The 25,766-nt window shown below is 40.0% G+C and overlaps 1 protein-coding gene across 1 annotated transcript in view; it reads right to left on the bottom strand.

The window, feature by feature from the left end:
* Positions 1-25,766, bottom strand: part of LOC140152572 (N-acetylgalactosaminyltransferase 7-like) — a 46,610-nt gene that overhangs the window by 4,511 nt on the left and 16,333 nt on the right. Inside the window, exon 7 of the mRNA XM_072174963.1 lies at positions 17,128-17,250. Coding sequence (XP_072031064.1) covers positions 17,128-17,250 — 123 coding nt within the window. The remainder of the gene's footprint in view (positions 1-17,127; positions 17,251-25,766) is intronic.

Genomic DNA, 25,766 nt, shown 5'->3' with positions numbered 1-25,766 from the left:
CGTGAAGGACACATCTACACCAACATCAGATAAACAGGAGAAAGGCGGCTTTCAAGAAAACATTATAAAAGAAAGAGATGATTCAGCCCCATATGACGCAAAGGAAACTCGCGACATGTCCTGGGAACACCTTTTTATCAAGCACCAAGAAAGCAGGGACACATTTGACAATGTCACTAATGTAGAATATCAATATCCGGATCTAGACTTCGTTGACCAAAATAAACTTAACAACGTGACAGGGAATGACGCAGATTCTGGATCGCGTGACACAAACCAAACTACAGAACTATCGTGGGAAAACGTTTTCATTGAACATCAAGAAAGCAAAAACAGATTTGAAAGTTCACCCGAAAGCATCGCAGACTTTGATGGTGTTTTGACATCTGGAGAAGGTATCTTTCAAGATCAATCTTGGGAAAAAGGTTTCATTGAAAAACAAGCAAGCTACGAAAATGCCACAGACATAATTAAACAATTGCAAACTATCAGTTATGATCACGATATACAAATCTCCAATCTAACAGACAGACTCGACTTGAATGCCACTGAAGAACCAGCTATCATTTTGCGTGACGTGAACCAAACTGACGATATCTCCCGGGATAACGTCATGCGTCAGGAAACCCCAGAATATCAACTGCCGAGGCAATGTAAAGTCGATGCAAACTCGAAAGATGCAAGTTTCAAGACTTTAGGCACTCCAAAGGTGTATGCTAGTCAAGAAAATAGTAGGTCATTTGTCGATTCCACACTAGAGAAGTCGACAAGTTGCCCTGATTTTATAATGGGTCCCAGGACTTACGATATCCCAGAGATTAAAATCACATTAACAGATCGAGAAAAGTACAGACTTGTCTACAATAGCTCTTCATTAGAAATGAATGGAGTTCCAGATGGTAGTACTTCACCCACTATGAATAGGACTCTGCACGATGCTGACGCAGTAGAGGTCAGTCCAATTCCAGACCTTAGCACCACACGTAGCATTAGGGAAATTCAGGATGATTCTGTTTGCCAAGATCACAAGAACCCCGCATTGAGTGCTGACGATCTTTCTGCAATGTCTGTAGTTAATGATACACTAGGAAAGTTACTTAGTTTTGCAGATATTACAAGTGACGCAGCTGCAGTTCAGTGGCCTTCAGAAGCCATCGAACTGACCGAGCAACTAAATGATATTGAGAGTGCTGGATCTGAATTTAAAGCCGATGACAATGTGAAAAGCCCAGTAAGTTCTGAAGATCTGTCCGTGATGTCCTTAGTTAATGATACATTAGAGAAGCTAATAAGTTATGCGGATGTTGCTATGAAGTTGGACTATGAAGCAAAACAGGTTTCGGCCATACAAACAACCAATGAGATGACAGCTGACGAAAATGGAAGTCAAGACCATCTTGAAAGGTTCCCCAGTGTTTCTGAGTCATTTCAAGATCGTAGAGATAATGTAGGTAGAGGTGTATTACCTTTTAAGCAGATAACAAACGCACATACAATGTCATCAAGACAAACATCTACTGTGTGTCAAGTTGGAGAACATGTTCCTGACGAAAAAGACCACACCGATCCAATACACAAGGCGTCGATTAGTGAGAAGTTGGAAGAAGCCGGTGCAATCTCAAAGGTAATGAACAATAGTAAAGAGACCATTTTTGGCACGAAGACAAAACGATCAAACCGTTTGCAGGATGAGCCTATTACGCCATTAGTAAATGATACAATCGAAAAAATGTTGAGTGAAAGAAGTATTGGACATGATCCGAAATATGATCATGATGATACCACTCAAGATCAGCTAATATTAACAACAGACAAGGTGCCCGATCGTGAAGAAATATTCCAATGGCCCACTTTGTCCCCGGATGGGTTTGGTCCACTCCAGCGTCATTCTGAGGAACATTTAAGTGCCATGGACATATTTTTTGCAAGTGAAGTAAAAAAAGCAGAAACCGAGAAAAGTATGGAAGATATCTCAGCCATGTATTTTGTGAGTGATACACTTGAGAAGTTAACATGTGAAGCACAGATTGCTGCCAGTATTGGAGTAGAGTACTGCACTACAAGCAAAGATTCCACAATAAGAAACAAGTATGCCACAGCAGATGTTGCAATGGAAACAGAAAATTATACCGCACATACAGCAAATATAGGCAAAGAGTATTCTACTGCAGATGCTGCGATAGGAAGAGTATATTCCACTGCAGTTGGACCGGAATGTTCCACTCAAGGTATAGATGTTGCTATAGGAACAAAGTTTTCCACGGCAGATGTTGCAATGGTAACAGATGCTTCAGTTGGACCGGTATATTTCACTCAAGGTAAAGATGTCGCTATAGGAACAGAGTATTCCACGGCAGATGCTGCAATGGGCACAGAGTATTCCACGGCAGATGCTTTAGTTGGACCGGAATATTGCACTAAAGGTACAGATGTCGCTATAGGTACAGAGTATTCAACAGCAAATGCTTCAGTTGGGGCAGAATATTGCACTCAAGGCAAGGATGTCGCTATAGGAACAGAGTATTCCACGGCAGATGCTGTAATAAGGAGAGAGTATTCCACGGCAGATGCTTCAGTTGGACCGGAATTTTGCACCCAAGGAAAAGATGTGGCTATAGAAACAGATAATTCCACGGCAGATGCTGCAATGGGAACAGAGTATTCCATGGCAAATGCTTCAATTGGACCAGAATATTGCACTCAAGATAAAGATGTCGCTATAGGGACAGAGTATTCTACGGCAGATGATGCAATTGGAACAGAGTACTCAACAGCGAATGCTTCAGTTGGGCCAGAATATTGCACTCAAGGTAAAGATGTCGCTATAGGAACAGAGTATTCCACGGCAGATGCTGCAATGGGAACAGAGTATTCCATGGTAGATGCTTCAGTTGGACCGGAATTTTGCACCCAAGGTAAAGATATGGCTATAGAAACAGTTTTTTTCACGACAGATGTTGCAATCGGAACAGAGTATTCAACAGCTAATGCTTCAGTTGGACCAGAATATTGCACTCAAGGTAAAGATGTCGCTATAGGAACAGACTATTCCACGGCAGATGCTGCAATGGGAACAGAGTATTCAACAGCAAATGCTTCAGTTGGACCAGAATATTGCACTCAAGGTAAAGATGTCGCTATAGGAACAGACTATTCCACGGCAGATGTTGCAATGGGAACAGAGTATTCAACAGCAAATGCTTCGGTTGGACCAGAATATTGCACTCAAGGTAAAGATGTCGCTATAGGAACAGACTATTCCACGGCAGATGCTGCAATGGGAACAGAGTATTCCATGGTAGATGCTTCAGTTGGACCGGAATTTTGCACCCAAGGTAAAGATGTGGCTATAGAAACAGTTTTTTCACGACAGATGTTGCAATCGGAACAGAGTATTCAACAGCTAATGCTTCAATTGGACCAGAATATTGCACTCAAGGAAAAGATGTCGCTATAGGGACAGAGTATTCTACGGCAGATGTTGTAATTGGAACAGAATATTCAACAGCAAATGCTTCAGTTGTACCGGAATATTGCACTCAAAGTAATGATGTTGCAATAGGAACAGAGTCCTTAACAGCAAATGCTTCAATTGGACCAGAATATTGCACTCAAGGAAAAGATGTCGCTATAGGAACAGAGTATTCTACAGCAGATGTTGCAATTGGAGCAAAATCTTCAACAGCAAATGCTTCAGTTGGACCAGAATATTGCACACAAGGTAAAGATGTCGCTATAGGAACAGACTATTCCAAGGCAGATGCTGCAATGGGAACAGAGTATTCCATGGTAGATGCTTCAGTTGGACCGGAATTTTGCACCCACGGTAAAGATGTGGCTATAGAAACAGGCTTTTTCACGACAGATGCTGCAATCGGAACAGAGTATTCAACAGCTAATGCTTCAGTTGCACCAGAATATTGCACTCAAGGTAAAGATGTCGCTATAGGACCAGACTATTCCACGGCAGATGCTGCAATGGGAACAGAGTATTCAACAGCAAATGCTTCAGTTGGACCAGAATATTGCACTCAAGGTAAAGATGTCGCTATAGGAACAGACTATTCCACGGCAGATGCTGCAATGGGAACAGAGTATTCAACAGCAAATGCTTCGGTTGGACCAGAATATTGCACTCAAGGTAAAGATGTCGCTATAGGAACAGACTATTCCACGGCAGATGCTGCAATGGGAACAGAGTATTCCATGGTAGATGCTTCAGTTGGACCGGAATTTTGCACCCAAGGTAAAGATGTGGCTATAGAAACAGTTTTTTTCACGACAGATGTTGCAATCGGAACAGAGTATTCAACAGCTAATGCTTCAATTGGACCAGAATATTGCACTCAAGGAAAAGATGTCGCTATAGGGACAGAGTATTCTACGGCAGATGTTGTAATTGGAACAGAATATTCAACAGCAAATGCTTCAGTTGGACCGGAATATTGCACTCAAAGTAATGATGTTGCAATAGGAACAGAGTCCTTAACAGCAAATGCTTCAATTGGACCAGAATATTGCACTCAAGGAAAAGATGTCGCTATAGGAACAGAGTATTCTACAGCAGATGTTGCAATTGGAGCAAAATCTTCAACAGCAAATGCTTCAGTTGGACCAGAATATTGCAAACAAGGTAAAGATGTCGCTATAGGAACAGAGTATTCCACGGCAGATACTGCAATGGGAACAGAGTATTCCATGGTAGATGCTTCAGTTGGACCGGAATATTGCACCCAAGGTAAAGATGTCGCTATAGGAACAGACTATTCCAAGGCAGATGCTGCAATGGGAACAGAGTATTCCATGGTAGATGCTTCAGTTGGACCGGAATTTTGCACCCACGGTAAAGATGTGGCTATAGAAACAGGCTTTTTCACGACAGATGCTGTAATCGGAACAGAGTATTCAACAGCAAATGCTTCAGTTGGACCAGAATATTGCACTCAAGGAAAAGATATCGCTATAGGAACAGAGTATTCTACGGCAGATGTTGCAATTGGAACAGAATATTCAACGGTAAATGCTTCAGTTGGAAAGGAATATTGCACTCAAAGTAAAGATGTTGCTATAGGAACAGAGTTTTACACGGTAGATGCTGCAATAAGAACAGAGTATTCAACAGCAAATGCTTCTGTAGGACCAGAATATTGCAATCAAGGAAACGATGTCGCTATAGGAACAGAGTATTCCACAACAGATGCTGCAATAGGAACAAAGTATTCAACAGCAAATGCTTCAGTTGGAAAGGATTTTTGCACTCAAAGTAAAGATGTTGCTATAGGAACAGAGTATTACACGGTAGATGCTGCAATAGGAACAGAGTATTTAACAGCAAATGCTTCAGTTGGACCAGAATGTTGCACTCAAGGAAAAGATGTCGCTATAGGAACAGAGAATTCCACGGCAGATGCTGCAATCGGAACAGAGTATTCAACAGCAAATGCTTCAGTTGGACCAGAATATTGCACTCAAGGAAAAGATATCGCTATAGGAACAGAGTATTCTACGGCAGATGTTGCAATTGGAACAGAATATTCAACGGTAAATGCTTCAGTTGGAAAGGAATATTGCACTCAAAGTAAAGATGTTGCTATAGGAACAGAGTTTTACACGGTAGATGCTGCAATAAGAACAGAGTATTCAACAGCAAATGCTTCTGTAGGACCAGAATATTGCAATCAAGGAAACGATGTCGCTATAGGAACAGAGTATTCCACAACAGATGCTGCAATAGGAACAAAGTATTCAACAGCAAATGCTTCAGTTGGAAAGGATTTTTGCACTCAAAGTAAAGATGTTGCTATAGGAACAGAGTATTACACGGTAGATGCTGCAATAGGAACAGAGTATTTAACAGCAAATGCTTCAGTTGGACCAGAATGTTGCACTCAAGGAAAAGATGTCGCTATAGGAACAGAGAATTCCACGGCAGATGTTGCAATTGGAACAGAATATTCAACGGTAAATGCTTCAGTTGGAAAGGAATATTGCACTCAAAGTAAAGATGTCGCTATAGGAACAGAGTATTCCACGGCAGATGTTGCAATTGGAACAGAGTATTACACGGCAGATGCTGCAATCGGAAAAGAGTATTCAACAGCAAATGCTTCTGTAGGACCAGAATATTGCAATCAAGGAAAAGATGTCGCTATAGGAACAGAGTATTCCACAACAGATGCTGCAATAGGAACAAAGTATTCAACAGCAAATGCTTCAGTTGGAAAGGATTTTTGCACTCAAAATAAAGATGTTGCTATAGGAACAGAGTATTACACGGTAGATGCTGCAATAGGAACAGAGTATTCCACAGCAGATGTTGCAATCGGAACAGAGTATTACACGGCTGATGCTGCAATCGGAACAGAGTATTCAACAGCAAATGCTTCTGTAGGACCAAAATATTGCACTCAAGGAAAAGATGTCGCTATAGGAACAGAGTATTCTACGGCAGATGTTGCAATTGGAACAGAATTTTCAATAGAAAATGCTTCAGATGGAAAGGATTTTTGCACTCAACGTAAAGATGTTGCTATAGGAACAGAGTATTACACGGTAGATGCTGCAATAGGAACAGAGTATTCAACAGTAAATGCTTCAGTTGGACCGGAGTATTCAACTCAAGGTAAAGATGTCGCTATAGAAACAGAGTATTCCACAGCAGATGCTGCAATAGGAACAAAGTATTCAACAGCAAATGCTTCAGTTGGACCAAAATATTGCACTCGAGGTAAAAATGTCGCTATAGGAACAGAGTACTCCACGGTAGATACTGCAATGGGAACAGAGTATTCAACAGCAGATTTTTCATTTGAACCAGAATTTTCTACTCAAGGTAAAGATGTTGCTATAGGAACACAGCTTTCCACAGTAGATGCTGCAATCGGAACAGCGTTTTCAATAGCAAATGCTTCAGTTGGACCAGAATTTTCAACTCAAGTTAAAGATGTCGCTATAGGAACAGAGCATTTAACAGCAAATGCCTCAGTTGGACCAGAATATTGCACTCAAAGTAAAGATGTCGCTATAGGAACAGAATATTCCACAGCATCTGTTGGAATCGGAACAGAATATTCCACGGGAGATGCTACAGTTGGACCGGAATATTGCACTCAAGGTAAAGATATCGCTATAGGAACAGAGCAATTAACAGCGAATGCTTCAGTTGGACCAAAATATTGTACTCAAGGTAAAGATGTTGCTTCAGGAACAGAATATTCCACGGCAGATGCTGCAATGGAAACAGAGATTTCCACGGCAAATACTTCAGTTGAACCAGAATATTGCACTCAAGGTAAAGATGTCGCTATAGGAGCAGAGTATTCCACAGCAGATGTTGGAATCGGAACAGAGTATTCAACAGCAAATGCTTCAATTGGACCGGAATATTGCGCTCAAGGTAAAGATGTCGCTATAGGAACAGAGTACTTCACGGTAGATGTTGAACCAGAATTTTCTACTCAAGGTAAAGATGTTGCTATAGGAACACATCATTCCAAAGTAGATGCTGCAATCGGAACAGCATATTCAATAGCAAATGCTTCAGTTGGACCAGAATATTGCACTCAAGATAAAGATGTAGCTATAGGAACAGAGTATTCCATGGCAGATACTGCAATGGGAACAGAGCATTTAACAGCAAATGCTTCAGTTGGACCAGAGTATTGCACTCAAGCTAAAGATGTCGCTATAGAAACAGGGTATTCCACAGCAGATGTTGGAATGGGAACAGAGTATTCCAAGGCAGATGCTTCAGTTGGATTAGAATATTGCACTAAAGGTAAAGATATCGCTATAGGAACAGAGTACTTCACGGTAGATGCTGCAATGGGAACAGAGTATTCAACAGCAGATTTTTCATTTGGACTAGAATTTTCTTCTCAAGATAAATATGTTGTTATAGAAACACAGAATTCCACAGTAGATGCTGCAATGGGAACAGCATATTCAACAGCAGATTCTTCAGTTGGACAAGAATATTGCACTCGAGGTAAAAATGTCACCACAGGAACACAATATTCCACGGCAGATGCTTCAGTTGGACCAGAATATTGTTCTCAAGGTAAAGATGCCGCAATAGGAACAGAGTATTCCACGGCAAATGCTGCAATGAGAACAGAGTATTCTACAGCAAATGCTGCAATGGGAACAGAATATTCAACAGCAAATGCTGCAATCGGAACAGAGTTTTCTACAGCAGATGCTGCAATCGGAACAAAGTATTTAACGGCAGATGCTTCAGTTGGACCGGAATATTGCACTCAAGGTAAAGATGAAGCTACAGGAAAAGAGTATTCCGCGGCAGATGCTGCAACCGGATCAGAGTATGTCACAGCAGATGCTGCAATCGAAACAGTGTATTCAACAGAAAATGCTTCAGTCAGACCGGAATATTGCACTCAAGGTAAAGATATGGCTATTGGAAAAGATGCTGAAATGGGAACAGAGCATTCAACAGCAAATGCTGCAATCGGAACAAAGTATTCTACAGCAGATGCTTCAGTTGGACCGGAATATTGCACTCAAGGTAAAGATGTAGCAATAGGAACAGAGTGCTCTACGGTAGATACTGCAATGGGAACAGAGTATTCAACAGCAAATTTTTCAATTGGACCAGAATTTTCTACGCAGTGTAAAGATGTTGCTATAGGAACAGAATATTCCACGACAGATGCTGCAATCGGAACGGAGTATTCGACTGCAAATTCTTCAGTTGGACTAGAATATTGCACTCGAGGTAAAAATATCGCTACAGGAATAGAATATTCCACGGCAGAATATTCCACGAGAGTTGCTGCAAACGGAAAAACATATTCTACGGCAAGTACTGCAATCGCAACAGAATATTCAACAGCAAATGCTTCAGTTGGACCAGAATATTGCACTCAAGGTACAAATGTCACCATGGGAACATCGTATTCCACGGCAGATACTGGAATGGGAACAGAGTATTTAGCAGCAAATGCTTCACATGGAACGGAATATTCCACTCCATTTAAAAATGTTTTAGTGAGAACTGAAGAGTTGAAAAGTTACATTCCAGTTAATGATTCATCAGTCGGAACTAAAGAATTTGGAGGTTTCTCTCCAATTAAAGATGCCTCAGCCGGAACTGATGAATATGAAGGTTCCAATCCTGTTAAAGATGTATCAGTCGGAACTGAAGAGTACACATGTTTCCCTTCTGTTAAAGATGCTTCAATTGGAGCCGAAGAGTTTGAATGTTCAAATCCAGTTAAAGATGCTTCGGTTGGAAATGAAGAGTTTGAAGGTTCCACTTCTGTTAAAGATGGAACTGAAGAGTTACAATGTTCCACTTCTGTTAAAGATGCTTCAGTCGGAACTGAAGAGTTGGAATGGTCCACTTCTGTTAACGATGCTTCAGTCGGAACTAAAGAGTGCGAATGTTCCACTTCTGTTAAAGATGCTTCAGTCGGAACTAAAGAGTTGGAATGGTCCACTTCTGTTAACGATGCTGCAGTTGGAACTGAAGAGTTGGAATGGTCCACTTCTGTTAACGATGCTGCAGTCGAAGCTGAAGAGTGCGAATGTTCCACTTCTGTTAAAGATGCTTCAGTCGGAACTGAAAAGTTGGAATGGTCCACTCCTATTAAAGATGCTTCACTCCGAACTGAAGAGTTCGAATGTTCCACTCTTGTTAAAGATGCTTCAGTTGGAACTGAAGAATTGAACGGTGCTACTCCTGTTAAAGATGCTTCAGTTGGAACTGAAGAGTTTGAAGGTTCAACTCCTGTTATAGATGCTGCAGTCGAAACTGAAGAGTTAGAATGTTCCACTCTTGTTAAAGATGCTGCAGTTGGAAATGAACAGTTTGAATGTTCTACTTCAGTTGAAGATGCTTCAGTCGGAACAAAACAGTTGAAAGGTTGTACTCCTGTTAAAGATGCTGCAGTTGGAACTGAAGAGTTAGAATGTTCCACTTCTGTTAAAGATGCTGCAGTTGGAACTGAAGAATTAGAATGTTCTACTTCTGTTAAAGATGCTTCAGTTGGAACTGAAGAGTTAGAAAGTTCTACTCCTGTTAAAGATGCTGCAGTTGGAACTGAAGAATTAGAATGTTCAACTTCTGTTAAAGATGCTGCAGTTGGAACTGAAGAGTTAGAATGTTCTACTTCTGTTAAAGATGCTTCAGTTGGAACTGGCGAGTTAGAATGTTCCACACCTGTTAAAGATGCTTCAGTCGGCACTGAAGAGATAGAATATTCCACTTCTGTTAAAGATGCTGCAGTTGGAACCGAAGAGTTAGAATATTCCACTCCTGTTAAAGATGCTGCAGTTGGAACTGAAGAGTTAGAATGTTCCACACCTGTTAAAGATGCTTCAGTCAGAACTGAAGAGTTAGAATGTTCCACTGCTGTTAAAGATGCTGCAGTTGGAACTGAAGAGTTAGAATGTTCCACTCCTGTTAAAGATGCTGCAGTTGGAACTGAAGAGTTCGAATGTTCTACTCCTGTTAAAGATGCTTCAGTTGGAACTGACGAGTTAGAATGTTCCACACCTGTTAAAGATGCTTCAGTCGGCACTGAAGAGATAGAATGTTCCACTTCTGTTAAAGATGCTGCAGTTGGAACCGAGATGCCACTCCTGTTAAAGATGCTGTAGTTGGAACCGAAGAGTTCGAATGTTCTACTCCTGTTAAAGATGCTTCAGTTGGAACTGACGAGTTAGAATGTTCCACACCTGTTAAAGATGCTTCAGGCGGCACTGAAGAGATAGAATGTTCCACTTCTGTTAAAGATGCTGCAGTTGGAACCGAAGAGTTAGAATGCTCAACTCCTGTTAAAGATGCGGCAGTTGGAACTGAAGAGTTCCAATGTTCTACTCCTGTTAAAGATGCTTCAGTTGGAACTGACGAGTTAGAATGTTCCACACCTGTTAAAGATGCTTCAATCGGCACTGAAGAGATAGAATGTTCCACTTCTGTTAAAGATGCTGCAGTTGGAACCGAAGAGTTAGAATGTTCCACTCCTGTTAAAGATGCTGCAGTTGGAACTGAAGAGTTAGAATGTTCCACTGCTGTTAAAGATGCTGCAGTTGGAACTGAAGAGTTAGAATGTTCCACTCCTGTTAAAGATGCTGCAGTTGGAACTGAAGAGTTAGAATGTTCCACACCTGTTAAAGATGCTTCAGTCGGAACTGAGGAGTTAGAATGTTCCACTGCTGTTAAAGATGCTGCAGTTGGAACTGAAGAGTTCGAATGTTCTACTCCTGTTAAAGATGCGGCAGTTGGAACTGAAGAGTTCGAATGTTCCACTCTTGTTAAAGATGCTTCAGTTGGAACTGAAAAATGTAAAGGTTCTACTCCTGTAAAAGATGCTTCAGTTGAAACTGACGCGTTAGAATGTTCCGAGGTAGAATGTTGCGAGTTAGAATGTTCCACTTCTGTTAAAAATGCTTCAGTCGGAACGGAAGAGTTCGAATTTTCCACTTCTGTTAAAGATGCTTCAGTTGGAACTGAAGAGTTGAAAGGTTCTACTCCTGTAAAAGATGCTTCAGTTGAAACTGACGAGTTAGAATATTCCGAGTTAGAATGTTGCGAGTTAGAATGTTCCACTTCTGTTAAAAATGCTTCAGTCGGAACGGAAGAGTTCGAATTTTCCACTTCTGTTAAAGATGCTTCAGTTGGAACTGAAGAGTTGAAAGGTTCTACTCCTGTTAAAGATGCTTTAGTTGGAACTGAAGAGTTGAAATGCTCTGCTTCTGTTAAAGATGCTTCAGTTGGAACTGAAGAGTTAGAATGTTCCACTCCTGTTAAAGATGCTGCAGTCGAAACTGAACAGTTTGGAAATTCTACTCTAGTTAAAGATGCTTCAGTTAAAGAATTTTCAGTGGGGACTGAAGAGTTGGAATTTTCCATTCCATCTAAAGATGTGTCAGTCGCAACTAAAGAGTTTGAAGATTCCAGTCATGTTAACGGTGCTTTAGTCGGAACTGATGAGTTTGAAAGTTCCACTTGTACCAAAGATATTGCACGTCAAGCTTCATATTCTACAGTGCCCAGTGACGAGAAGGACGTAGTCGATGAAATTCGAGATGATAGACAAATAAATGTTTCGAGGTTTGGTCATGAAGAACAGAACGCGGAGCAGCAACTTCAAGATATTCCTGTTACTGAACGAGATGACGATATAAAGACGCGCCAACCTGCTAGTGAGATATTCAATGACTGCCATGATCACGTCTCCAGCGTTTGCTCTATTATTTCCAATTCTACAGCCATATTACCGGAGGACAATCTGAAGTCCACAGACCAACTGTCAACTTCCGCAAGTTTTGATGATTTCATCGGTATGTATTCAATAATTATACTTCATTTGGCTTCCACGAGTCAATGATATCATAGTTCTAATAGATATTTATGCATGTCAATATGCCGCCTTTGTCTATGCGTGTATGCGCAGGTGTGTTGACTCATCAAATGAGAGTCAATGACGTCATTTACTCGAGGAAGGAAACACCACAATTTTAGAATAGATTTAGAATGATCGCCACGGTCATCGAATGAAAACATACGCCTTAGTGGTGTTACAGATTGGAATCAGTTAATTTTCTCGTTACCCAAAAGGCTAGAGCAACTAATACCGTCCAAAAAGGATGGTCAAGATGCAGGTCTTACAAAATGGCATTTCCTGAAAAACGTAAAATTTGTAGAAATTGGCCTAGTTGTGTCAGCTTAGCGTAGACCAGGGATGGGGGCAGTGCGGGTCAAAACCCTCTCATATGGGTCGTTGCCGAGTCATAAGGGAAGATCATTTAACATTTAAAGCAAACAAACATTCGTGTATATGTGCTTACCATGAACTTGGCACATTTTCTAAGGCCATGAATTGTTCAACAACATTGAATTAAGTAACTGATTAATTAAATGGAAAGCATAATGCATAATAATGACCCGAAATAGAGAAAGCATTGTGACATTTAACGAACTATAATATCAAGTTCTTTTCAAATGTTGCTCTCTAGTTAAAAATGACAATCTCGAAAGTCCTTAATCGTATTAGAAAAAAAGACGAGATATATGTGTTTTCGTTCTTTATTTATTGTTCCAGGATCTGAGAGTCGTGAGATCTCCATAGATTTAATAGATGGTAACATATGCTGTGACAGAGAAATAGAAGGCGTCATAGACATACGAGATGTTGATTCATGCTCAGTTTTAACAGACGCCGTCGATTTTGATAATTTTTCATCCATTATCCGGCTTGGTGCAAGATTTGACTTCAAATCACCTTCTTCGCATCAACCTTACCCTGATGATTACCTAATAGATCCAAACTCAGACCAGCTTTCATTTCTGGAGAGTGGCATCTTGCAAAGAAAGATCTTCGACAAATGGTTATCTCCACTAGCCAGAGGCTGCGACAAAAGGTTTTGCACATTAAACAATAAGTTGAAAGACCACACGTTTGAATCATTTCGTGTTCATCATTGTCCTAATCCTGAAGATAACTTAAGAGTGCAAACCTTGAAGAAGAACCACGTAAGGAAACAAACTGCACCACCTGTTAGCCATACAACGCATTTAGCACAATCGGATGATGAATCTCTATTTGGTAATCAACGCTTTGACTTGGGTGACAAAGTTTCTTCGACAGATTTAGCTGATGAGGCCGGGTCTCATGAAGCACCACTAGATGACATGGAACACCGCAGATTTACTGCACCTGAGACTACACTTGGAAGCGGATATGAGTTGGCATTACCTGAATCAGCGGAAAAAGATACCATAGGGATTGCGTTAACCATGGCTGAACAAGGAGAAATAGAGGGAAAGAAATGGACACAGAAAAACCTCCAGCATAAAAAGGATATGAACGACGAAAAAGATACCCTTTCAACGTTTTCTATATCTATTTTGGATGAAATGGAAAATAGAAAAGAACACGATATCCTCAACGGAGATGAGCTGGATCAGTATAAAGAAGATCAAAGAAGGAAAGACGCACGATGTCAGCATGTTCTTGTTGACAAGCATGCCTCCCGTGGGAAGGTTCAAGAAGATCTACAAAGTAGCAAAGTGGTTATCACTGACGGACATGAAATGGTCAAAATGCAAGAAAAGAAACGAGAAAATAGTGTAATCTCTCAAGGTTTTGATGATGATAACAAACACAGTAATACTCCTGTTGGGGACCAAACATTGGATGATGATAACAAACACAGTGATACTCCAGCTGGGGACCAAACATTGGATGATGATAACAAACAAAGTGATACTCGAGTTGGGGGCCAAACATTGGATGATGATAACAAACACAGTGATACTCCAGCTGGGGACCAAACATTGGATGATGATAACAAACACAGTGATACTCCAGTTGGGGACCAAACATTGGATGATGATAACAAACACAGCGATACACCAGTTGGGGACCAAACATTGGATGATGATAACAAACACAGTGATATCCCAGTTGGGGACCAAACATTGGATGATGATAACAAACACAGTGATACTCCAGTTGGGGACCAAACATTGGATGATGATAACAAACACATTGATACTCCAGTTGGGGACCAAACATTGGATGATGATAACAAACACAGTGATACACCAGTTGGGGACCAAACATTGGATGATGATAACAAACACAGTGATACTCCAGTTGGGGACCAAACATGGGATGATGATAACAAACACATTGATACTCCAGTTGGGGACCAAACATTGGATGATGATAACAAACACAGCGATACACCAGTTGGGAACCAAACATTGGATGATGATAGCAAACACAGTGATACTCCAGTTGGGGACCAAACATTGGATGATGATAACAAACACAGTGATACTCCAGTTGGGGACCAAACATTGGATGATGATAACAAACACATTGATACTCCAGTTGGGGACCAAACATTGGATGATGATAACAAACACATTGATACTCCAGTTGGGGACCAAACATTGGATGATGATAACAAACACAGTGATACACCAGTTGGGGACCAAACATTGGATGATGATAACAAACACAGTGATACTCCAGTTGGGGACCAAACATGGGATGATGATAACAAACACAGTGATACTCCAGTTGGGGACCAAACATGGGATGATGATAACAAACACAGTGATACTCCAGTTGGGGACCAAACATTGGATGATGATAACAAACACAGCGATACACCAGTTGGGAACCAAACATTGGATGATGATAGCAAACACAGTGATACTCCAGTTGGGGACCAAACATTGGATGATGATAACAAACACAGTGATACTCCAGTTGGGGACCAAACATTGGATGATGATAACAAACCCAGTGATACACCAGTTGAGGACCAAACATTGGATGATGATAACAAACACAGTGATACTCCAGTAGGGGACCAAACATTGGATGATAATAACAAACACAGTGATACACCAGTTGGGGACCAAACATTGGATGATGATAACAAACTCAGCGATACATCAGTTGGAAACCAAACATTGCTAGAAACTGCTTTCAGGGAAGCCTTTGGGCTACCAGAATGCTTGCCAGAGGTTGATGCCAAAGTCAACTTAGAAAATAAATACAGCGAACAAAATGATAGTGTCGATACACAGCTTCATGGAAACGGTAACAATATTACAAATAAACCTCAAATAATACCTCAAAAACAATCATCTGACACTGACATTATCAACAATGATGACGCAGTTGAAAGAATTGATGCTAAAAAAGATCTAGATTACAAAAACACAGAAAATGAACCTCTTGATGACAGTTATGCGATTCCTCTCAAGTCTGATGATAAAATCGTCAGCATAATGAGCGGCAAATATGTGGACATTGAAGAGCAAGTGGATGATTCTCCCCGTGATCAAATCAGTAACGAAGACGAGGGAGTGAGTGTTCAACAGGTGCAAGAAACAAGACATGAGGCAGGGACGGAGGAGATTGATTCAAATCAAATGGCTACAAGCCATATTAGTTCAGATAGTGACGACTCGGCTAATGACAGTATATTTGAGGACACAAATGAGATTGTCAGGGTGCTCAAAGAAAAGAACGAAACTGTAACAAATTTTGAGGAAAATGAACATGGTAGAAACTCTAGTAGTGAAGATGAAGACCAATTTTCGGAAAGCTTGGAGTATTTGAATGGTTTACCTAAAGAAAGTGACGATGATGAAAGCTATGAAAGTGATTCCGTACATGTTTTTCAAAGTAAGCAAATGAGCAGTGAAAACAAATACGACGCTTACAATGCAACATGCTGCGACAAATCCATACGGTGTATTGGAAGCCTTATATGCGTTTGTATTAAACTGTTTTTAATTATACTGCTGCTACTGTTCCTGATAGCGTCTTTAACAACGCAATGTCAGAGGTCGCCATTTTCGTCGTTCTTGATCAAAATGGCGGATATTTCTGTTCTTCGAGAAATTTTCCAAAATCATCTCGAACTAAGACATTACGGACCAGTACCCATTTGATGTTAGCTGTTTTGTAACGGTTATGTTCATTGCTTTTTTAAGAAAAATAAAGGAATACATATTTCTGTAATAAGTGACTGGGCTCTTTGACTTATTTTAACCCATTTATTTTGTTGTTGGTCGAGTGGTGTAGAAATATGTTGCCCAGAACAACAACTCTTTTGTGTGGTTTGTCTAAAATGTTTCTTATTCCATCATGACAAAGCATGCACCCACGGTCTTAATATTATGTGTACCCTGGGGTGGTGAATTCTCGAAATTGTCTGCCCTCTCCTCTTTGGAAGTGCCAAAAATTTATCTCCTTCTTTTATTTTAACTTTAGTAGTTTTGGCCACACAAGATTCGCGCGCACGGCGCAACACGGTTGCCCGCGAGATGTAGGTTGTCCGCCCCTGATTTAATTGATAGGTTTCTTCTGCGTGAAAATCTGGATCATGGGTTATATAACTCACAGTATTTACCATTACCATGATGAGATTACACGCTCCCCTTTCTCCCTCTCTCGGGCCTCTCTCTTTTCTCTCTCCCTCTTCCCACAGAATTCTGTGCCTCTGTCTCATCTCTCCCTGTACTCTCTTCCCTCTCCTACTCGCTCCCTGTCTTTCTCGCGTTCACTATTTCACATTCTTCGTCTCTCTCACTCTTTTTCTATCTGCTTTGTTGGTCTCATATTATTTCTTTACCTTGTCTCTGTAGTTATTAGGCGTATCGCCGGGGAAGGTATACGGTGGTATGTTGTTGATTCTGTCAAGATGACCAACACGGGAACATGGTACCCAAAGCAAACAACCGCCACACATCCAAACCTGCACACACAAAAATGAGAGAAAAATAAAAGAATCTGTGGTCATATGTACCATATATTACATGGTAGTATGCTTATCAACATTATACATACCTGTGTGCTTTATATTGTATTACCTTATAGTGGTAATCTCATTCCAACATTGTTGTCTTTGTATATGATTCAAAAAAACACTCAAGTCCAGCATTTAAAATGACCCCCCCCCCCCGGGAACCCTCACGAAGTCCCTGAAATGATAATCGTCATACCTAATACAGTTTAACCCACTCATTTGCAGGTAAAACTGACCATAGACCATATTGACCAGGTAAATCTAACTGAAGGAATTAAAATGATACACAGGTTTTTTTCTCAAAATCGCTTCCCATGGACTTTGGTGGGTTTTGAATTCATGTATTCAATTCATAAACAATTTTAATTTTTATACACTTTCGCTGGGATCACTGAATGGGACATGAATTGATGCAATAATGCTATGTAGAAAAATTTATACCGAAAATTTCACAAATGGCAGTATTTCTCAGTGAAGACGACAAAGGTAGCAACTAAGCATAAATAATCAGCCTGTAGTACAGTAGTTGATTTAAAACAACAGTCACAAGACTTACTATTTGCAGAGCTGTGGTAGCTTGCGACCTGCATCTACATGTCTTCTTTAGCCACTGAAGAGATTATTCCACTTGACTTGCCTAGTGACAAAATCTTGTTGTAAACAACTGGAAGATCATGGCGCCCCGGTCTCTGTTGAGGTCGCTGCCAGTTCTCCTTATTTGGATCGCTTCTCTGACCCCTCTCCTAAACCAGTCTTCTTCACGGTCGAGAATGCGTACGCCATCCCAGTCGATGCTATGGTGATCCTTAGTGATGTGCTCACCAACTGGGGAAGTGGGGCGTTCATGTTCGCTAATACGTGTCCTTAATGGTCTGGCACTTTCCCCTACATATGATGAAGAACAGTCTAGACATTTGAGGCCATAGACGGCCCCGATTTTGTCCAGCTTGTCGGTCTTGTCTTTGGGAGCTACAAGAAGGAACGTATAGTGTTCTGGGGCTTAACATGGGTTACAATGCCATGGGATCTTAATACACGCCTCAGACTTTCCGAAACACCGGCCAGATATGGGATGGTAACCCAACCTTTGACTTGTTGTTCAGAGTCACTATTGCGAACGTGCCGTTTGGCATTGGTTTTGTTGGTAGCTGTGTCCAATGTCCATTTATCGTACCCACATACCGCTAAAGATTTGTGAATGCTGTTGAGTTCATGGTCAAGGTCCTCCTTCTTGGTGACAATCAAGGAAGCTCTATCAACGAGGGTACGAACCACACCCAGTTTGTGCTGCAAAGGGTGATGGGAGGCAACGTCGTTCAGGTATTGATTTGTGTGGGTAGGCTTGCGATAAATCTGAAAAGACAATGAGCCGTTCTCTTCGCGTTTGACCATGACGTCAAGCGTGGGAAGTTGTCCATTGGATTCACGTTCCATGGTGAACTTTATGGATGGATGGCAGGTGTTTAAGTGATCAGTGAAGCTCTCAATAGCACTCTTCTTGATGATGACCATAGTGTCATCAACATAACGACCCCAGAACCGTGGGGGGTTGGGATAAGAAGACAAGGCCTTGATTTCAAAGTCCTCCATGAAGATATTTGCAGTTAGAGGGGATACGGGGGAACCCATTGCCGCACCTTCAAGCTGGTTGTAGAATTCACCACCGTACTGAAAATATGTGGTGGTCAGCTGAAACCGGAGCAGTTCAGTGATTTGATCAACCGACAAACATGTACGGTTACCCAGAGTAGGATCGTTCTTAAGGCGTGACTCAATGATATCAATAGTTTCACTTACGGGTATACATGTGAACAGAGCCGTGACATCATAACTGACCAATTCTTCATCCTCACTAATAGTAAAGTCTTCAAGTTTGGTCACTAGGTCCTTACTGTTCTTGATATGATGTTGTGATTGACCCATTAGAGGAGATATTATGTCCGCCATAAATTTAGCAGATGCGTACGTAATGGAGCCACTACAAGCAACAATCGGACGAAGAGGGTGGTTGGGCTTATGAATTTTCGGAAATCCATAGAACTTAGGCACCTCCTCACTGGTGGGATAGATTTTCTGTATTGAACCTCAGTGATCGCACCACTTTGCTTGATGGATTGCAGAGTCTTAACCAACTTGGTCTTGTATTTCTTAGTTGGATCAGCCTGTTGGTCAAATTTTAAAAAGTAGTTTTTGGATTGTACCAAAATGTTTTAGAGGGGACCTACAACTTGTGAACCTCGTAATTTCTCTCGCATGTACATGTTGTCTAGCAAAGTACAAGGAAGGTGAATGCGTTAACATGGTTAACCCTAGAACTCGGGCTAGAACTATTGAGCCACATTTTGTAACACGAACTACGAAGAGGGTTGTTGTTGCACCCCCCCCATAAACGCCATATAACGTTATATTTGGTACTATAGCTATGGGTCTTCTCCCCGGGGTCTTCTCTATCCAGTGATTCCAAAATAAGTACAAACATTCACCACATAATGTCGCAAAATTGATTTTCGGCTAAAACTTTCTTCAAAATGCGAAATTGAAATAATTTCACAAGAACGAAATAAAAAGGATGCATTTACCATGTCTACGATTAGCTTAGGTCATTTGGGCGTAAACGCGTGCGGTTTTTTTTTTATGACGGGGTTAGGTTATGTTAGGGGTGTGTAAGTGAGTGCTTTCTGAATGATGATGGACGGTCGGAGGAGCACAAACCGGCTGGTACCGAGACTAGTGCAGGACGCGCATGGTAACACATCAGGCATGACACGCTATGAAAGGACATAATAAATACGGGAAAGAAAGTAGATCTATCAATAGACGAATCCAACGAGCCAAGTCATGGTCAGGATTTGGTCGGCCATTTTTGGGTCCCCGCATCACCTAACTGGGGTTGTGACTGCCCAATTGGGTGGATTAAAGCCGCTTAAAATTCGATGTTAGATTCTTTTGTGTTGTAAACTGTCATCATTCTTTTGTCTACGTGTAACACGGGTGATAGAATACAGTTTAAAATACCCTCCAAGGCCGCATCATTTCACATTTTAGGTGAGATGGTGTTGTGACTGCCCAATTGGGTGGATTAAAGCCGCTTAAAATTCGATGTTAGATTCTTTTGTGTTGTATTAAACTGTCATCATTCTTTTGTCTACGTGTAACACGGGTGATAGAATACAGTTTAAAATACCCTCCAAGGCCGCATCATTTCACATTTTAGGTGAGATGGAGCCGACGGGGACCCAAATATGGCTGCCATTGAGGTGTAGGAATGCGTCTATAAGCAACATCATGAAGGGGTACTATAAATAAAAAAGAAAAGAAAAGGAGGACAAAAAGGGTACGGGTAATACGGGTTATGGTTACAGCATGAAAATAGTAGATCCAGGTTACAGCAACTAAATGAAAACGGAAATAAAAATACGGGGAAAAGAAAGTATTAAAATGTTTCTTAAGGGATCTGGAATTAGCGTTTCGACAGTATTTTTTGTGGGACATGAGAGCACATCAGACATATCGAATTGCACGAAGAATATCTTTCTGATATCAAATAATTTTCATTTTTTGAAATTCACGATATGATACAAATTTTATGACAAATTATTAAAATTTGATATTTTTCACATTTTTGATATATAACAGTTCTCGAAGTAAATTTTATAAATCTAATGATATATTCTTAAAGTGTGTATAGCTGGGAGGAAAAGACGACGATCAATTGAAAATTTTTACCTTTCATATTGAAGATATGGATTTTTTCCCCCAAAAGACCTAATGTTTTTCTGGTGTTTTGGGAAAAACATCCATATCTTCAATACGAAAGGTCAAAATTTTCAATTGATCGTCGGCTTTCATCCCACCTACATACACTTTAAGTATGAATCTTCAGATTTATAAAGTTTACTTCGAGTGCTGTTATATCAATTTTTCATTTGCCATAAAATGTGTATTACTTTGCGAATTTCAAAAAATCAAAATTATTTGATATCAGAAGGACATTCTTCGTATTCAGAATGCAATTCGATATGTCTGATGTTCTCCAATGTCCCACAATAAATACTGTCCAAACGTTCATACTCCCATTTACTCATCTAGCGGGGACCCGCGCGAAGCACGGGTGTCCCGCCTGTGTTTTGAAATTAGCGCAATTTTGAATTCTAATTCGCAATTATACATTTTTCAAATCTGTGGCCCCACACAGACACTAAACTGAGGAAAATCAATTTTAAGTTTTTACTCCATGCATGAACCTATGTGAGAAACAATAATACTGCTCTCTATAGATAAAAAGTTTGGTTATCCAGGCTGTTGGATTTTTTAAAGCAAAGATATATGTATAGTTAGTGCTCCCTCGGAAAATTACCTCGGCCCAAAACAAACCCCTCCGATTTCTCGAAATGACCTCGAAATAGATAGATAGTGCGCAGTTAATATTGCCATAAACAATAGAACAATGCAAAGTTCATTATCTTTTTCAACTTCGTGACTGTTAAGCTGTTGTTTGCTGTTTGATAGTACAGGGTGACCCAAAACTAAAATCAGCAACAGAGCTCTCGAGCTTTATTTTAAATTTCGAGGATATAGCCCGTACATAGATATATGGTCGAATCCAACGAAAAGTGTACACGGCATGTTCAGGGCCATAACTTAAAAGTATTAATCAATTGGCATTTGTTTTTGTATTGTGTTTATTCGCCTTGATCATACGCTTCACGCCATATATAATAAGACCCCCTTCTGTGAACAACTTAGACACAGAGACCCCAAAACATGCTTTTTTTACCCATTTTTTCAAAATATTTCTTAAAGTATTTTTAAAAACATCTAAACCAGTTATGAAAAGAAGTCATTGGATTGAATCTAAATTGATTTCCTGAAAGGTGTGTATTCAAAGATTGCCTGTTCAATTTTTCACATATTTGTACATAATTATGATTTTTTTGTGATAATTTTTTGAGTGGTATTTTTTACATTACCTACGAATACAATTTTTCATAGCACTAGATATATCTTTCAAAAATGGAAATCACTAATAAACGCGCAATTGATACAAGCTTTGATTTGTCCAATACTGAAATGCATTGCATTCGGACATCTTTATTATTGTGTTTAGCTGCCAGAAATTCTAAATGGCAGAAAGGTAGGTTTGGTAACAAATATGCATTACCTCCGAATACATGTTAAAAGCTGTGCCATTTCCACAAAGTGAGAGAATAGTAAACAATAGTTAAGCAATAGGTGCAGGGTAATACACTCTTTATTTCTACCAAGTTTCAATAGCCTGCGTTTAAATATTCTGAGATGTCAACAATAAAAGCCAGTATTCGTAGGTAAATTTCCGGTAACCGAATGTTACCTACGAATACAATTTGACATCATGACAGTATTGTGAAACACCTCCATTCATGCCATTGCCCATATTGGTACATAACAAAGGCCTGTATGTTTGCTATCAAATCATATGTCAATGAAAGTTGCGAATTCACATACATGCCCACCATGCAAAACTGAATACGGCTTAATTGGTGAAAAATATGTACTGAAATAGACGACGGTCTGCTCATTTGAAAGAAAAATCAGATTCAAAGAAGATTAGAAGGGATAAATACTTGGATTTGTCAACTGTCATGTGTGCTTCATTTTAAATGTTTACCGACCTTCTGGTTTCTGAGTAATTTGTGTCCAAATTGATTTATTCGAAGGTAACTTTTGACGTTTTCGCTAAGGTTACCTACGAATACCATGGAAAAAATGACTGTTCTCATTGTCTCATGATCTAGACAACACATTGATGGACCCTGGTATAAAGCTAATTGTAGTTGCCCTCAAACGAAAGGCCACAAGACGTAACTGACTCCAAGATGGACTTCACAAGTCTGCAATAACGGTTTTAAGCGATTTGTGTGCAATTAAGCAAATTAAATTCACTTTAGTGCCTTTGTTTCTTACTTCAATCCTCTTTCAACCGCTGTGAACCGACATACATGATAGGGTCTAAAGTATCTATAAACGCACATAAAGAAAATAATACATTCAGTACTTTATAAATGTGACCGTCCACGGCGAATGAGCCGTAAATTCCTCCCCCGGTCAATTTTGTTTTATTTCGTGTTTAAAAAATAAACATCATAAACTTAAAAATGGTATATCATTTGACTTCAAACGATATAGAAGCTGGGTTATGGTTTGTTAAACTTTGCTCCTTCAACAAAATTATAACTTTTTACGTTTTTACATGTGTCTCTTTTTCCACATTGTTGGCAATAAATATCAAACAGTCATAATTGGCGGTCATTTCAAATCATCCCCAAGTCAACGAGGTTTATCAAAAGGTCTCTCATTGTTAATTGTTGGTTATGCATACCTGTACAAAATACAATGCCTGGTAACCCACCACTTGAACAGGATTTAGCAATATAAGCAAACAAAGACCAGAGCTATTAAAAGTTCTATAGCCATCTAAGATAGAAGCTTATTATCCACTTCAACAATAGGATTATTGATTAGTTTTTGACTATCGAAATGAGACGGATGTCGGGCCAGCTTAAGTTACCGATGAATATGACCTTCGTACACATTTTACACCGTAGCTCAGAATACAATTTAGGGAATTTACGGCTCATTTGTGCTGCCGGGTCACAAATGAAATTTTGATTGCGATATCCACCAAAAGTCTAATTCTTACCTACAAATACTGAAATGTTACTTACGAATACAGCATAATACATGACATGTGTAATGAAGTGTCTCTACCAATGGAAATTAATTGTCAAAAACTTTAAGCGGTACCCCAGGATGAGCGTTTCGACAGTATTTTTGTGGGACATGAGAGCACATCAGACATATCGAATTGCATTCTGAATACGAAGAATGTCTTTCTGATATCAAATAATTTTCATTTTTGAAATTCACGATACAATACAAATTTTATGACAAATTATTAAAGTTTGATATTTTTCACATTTTTGATATATAACAGTCCTCGAAGTAAGTTTCATAAATCTAATGAGATATTCTTAAAGTGTATGTAGCTGGGAGGAAAAGCCGACGAGCAATGGACAATTTTGACCTTTCATTTTGAAGATATGGATTTTTTTCCCAAAAGACCTAATTTTTTTTGGTGTTTTGGGAAAAAATCCATATCTTCAATACGAAAGGTCAAAATTTTCAGTTGATCGTCGGCTTTTCATCCCACCAACATACACTTTAAGTACAAATCATCAGATTTATAAAGTTTACTTCGAGTACTGTTAAATATCAATTTTTAATCATTTGCCATAAAATATGTATTACATTGCGAATTTCAAAAAATCAAAATTATTTGACATCAGAAGGACATTCTTCGTATTCAGAATGCAATTCGACATGTCTGATGTGCTCTAATGTCCCACAATAAATACTGGCCAAACGTTCATACCCCATCCCTGAAGGACCATTAAATATACGCCGAAGGATGGGAGTTCGGAGGGGGTCCGATTTTTTTTCGGGGAGTTAGTCTTGAAGGGAGTCTGAATTTTTTATTTGAACCAAGAGAGGGGAATCAGCTTCTGGATCTGGATCAATTTATACTCCAATTTAATAAGCAGATTCTTCTGCATCACCCTAGAGTACCGTACTGTTGTGCAAAGTTACCTATGTACTGATCCTGGAGGATTGATTGCAGATATCAGAACCGGGGATAGCTCTGACATTTTACGTGCACAGGGATGAATCCTCCTGTACACTGCGGACGGGCTTTACGTGACTTCCGAACCACGGGACGTCGCACACACACACTACCTATCTGTACGTGCTAAGCAATGTATGAGGGTGAGAAGAAATTCTACAATTAAATTCTGTGAGGATTCCCGACCATATAGGAACTTTTTGGGAGGGAAGAGATTTTTCACCTAAGTCAAGCCCAAGGCTCGAACTCTCGCGTCGATCGTATCTCCCGGCCGGCCGCGCAACGCCTTAACCGCTCGGCCATCTTGCCCACAACAACACCGAACACAATCTTGCAATCGCGTTAATACTAAGCTTCCATTTCACATGACTTAATCAGATTAGGATAGGATGGAAATGGATCGAACGAAAAGCTGAAGGAAGGAGTAAGATGAAACAAAACTACAACAAACATGCAGGAAAGGACTTCCACTAATTGATGGATAAATGAAGAGTGAAGAGTCTTGAAGCCTGAATAGCATACTAAAGGAGTATAACAGGGCCAATATCATAATCATGAAGCAAGGTTATACACTAACTGGATTTGTGCTTAGAATGCACGCCTCAGTCAGTGGGAAAGAAAAAAGAAAAAAAAAAAAAAAAAACCCTGTTCAACGACCAACCAATCAACGCACACTGAACTCCCAAGGGAACCAGTATCGTGAAGCAGCAACCCGGAGCAACAACCAGTAGACCCAGGACTCTGCTGAGTCAGCCGAATACCAATGAATACCAACTTCCCAGTATACACAGAAACGTTTTCAAAA

This window comes from Amphiura filiformis, chromosome 5, assembly GCF_039555335.1.
Source record: "Amphiura filiformis chromosome 5, Afil_fr2py, whole genome shotgun sequence".
Taxonomy (NCBI): domain Eukaryota; kingdom Metazoa; phylum Echinodermata; class Ophiuroidea; order Amphilepidida; family Amphiuridae; genus Amphiura; species Amphiura filiformis.
The sequence above is the reverse complement of the archived record's forward strand: the minus strand, read 5'-3'. Positions and strand labels throughout refer to the sequence as shown.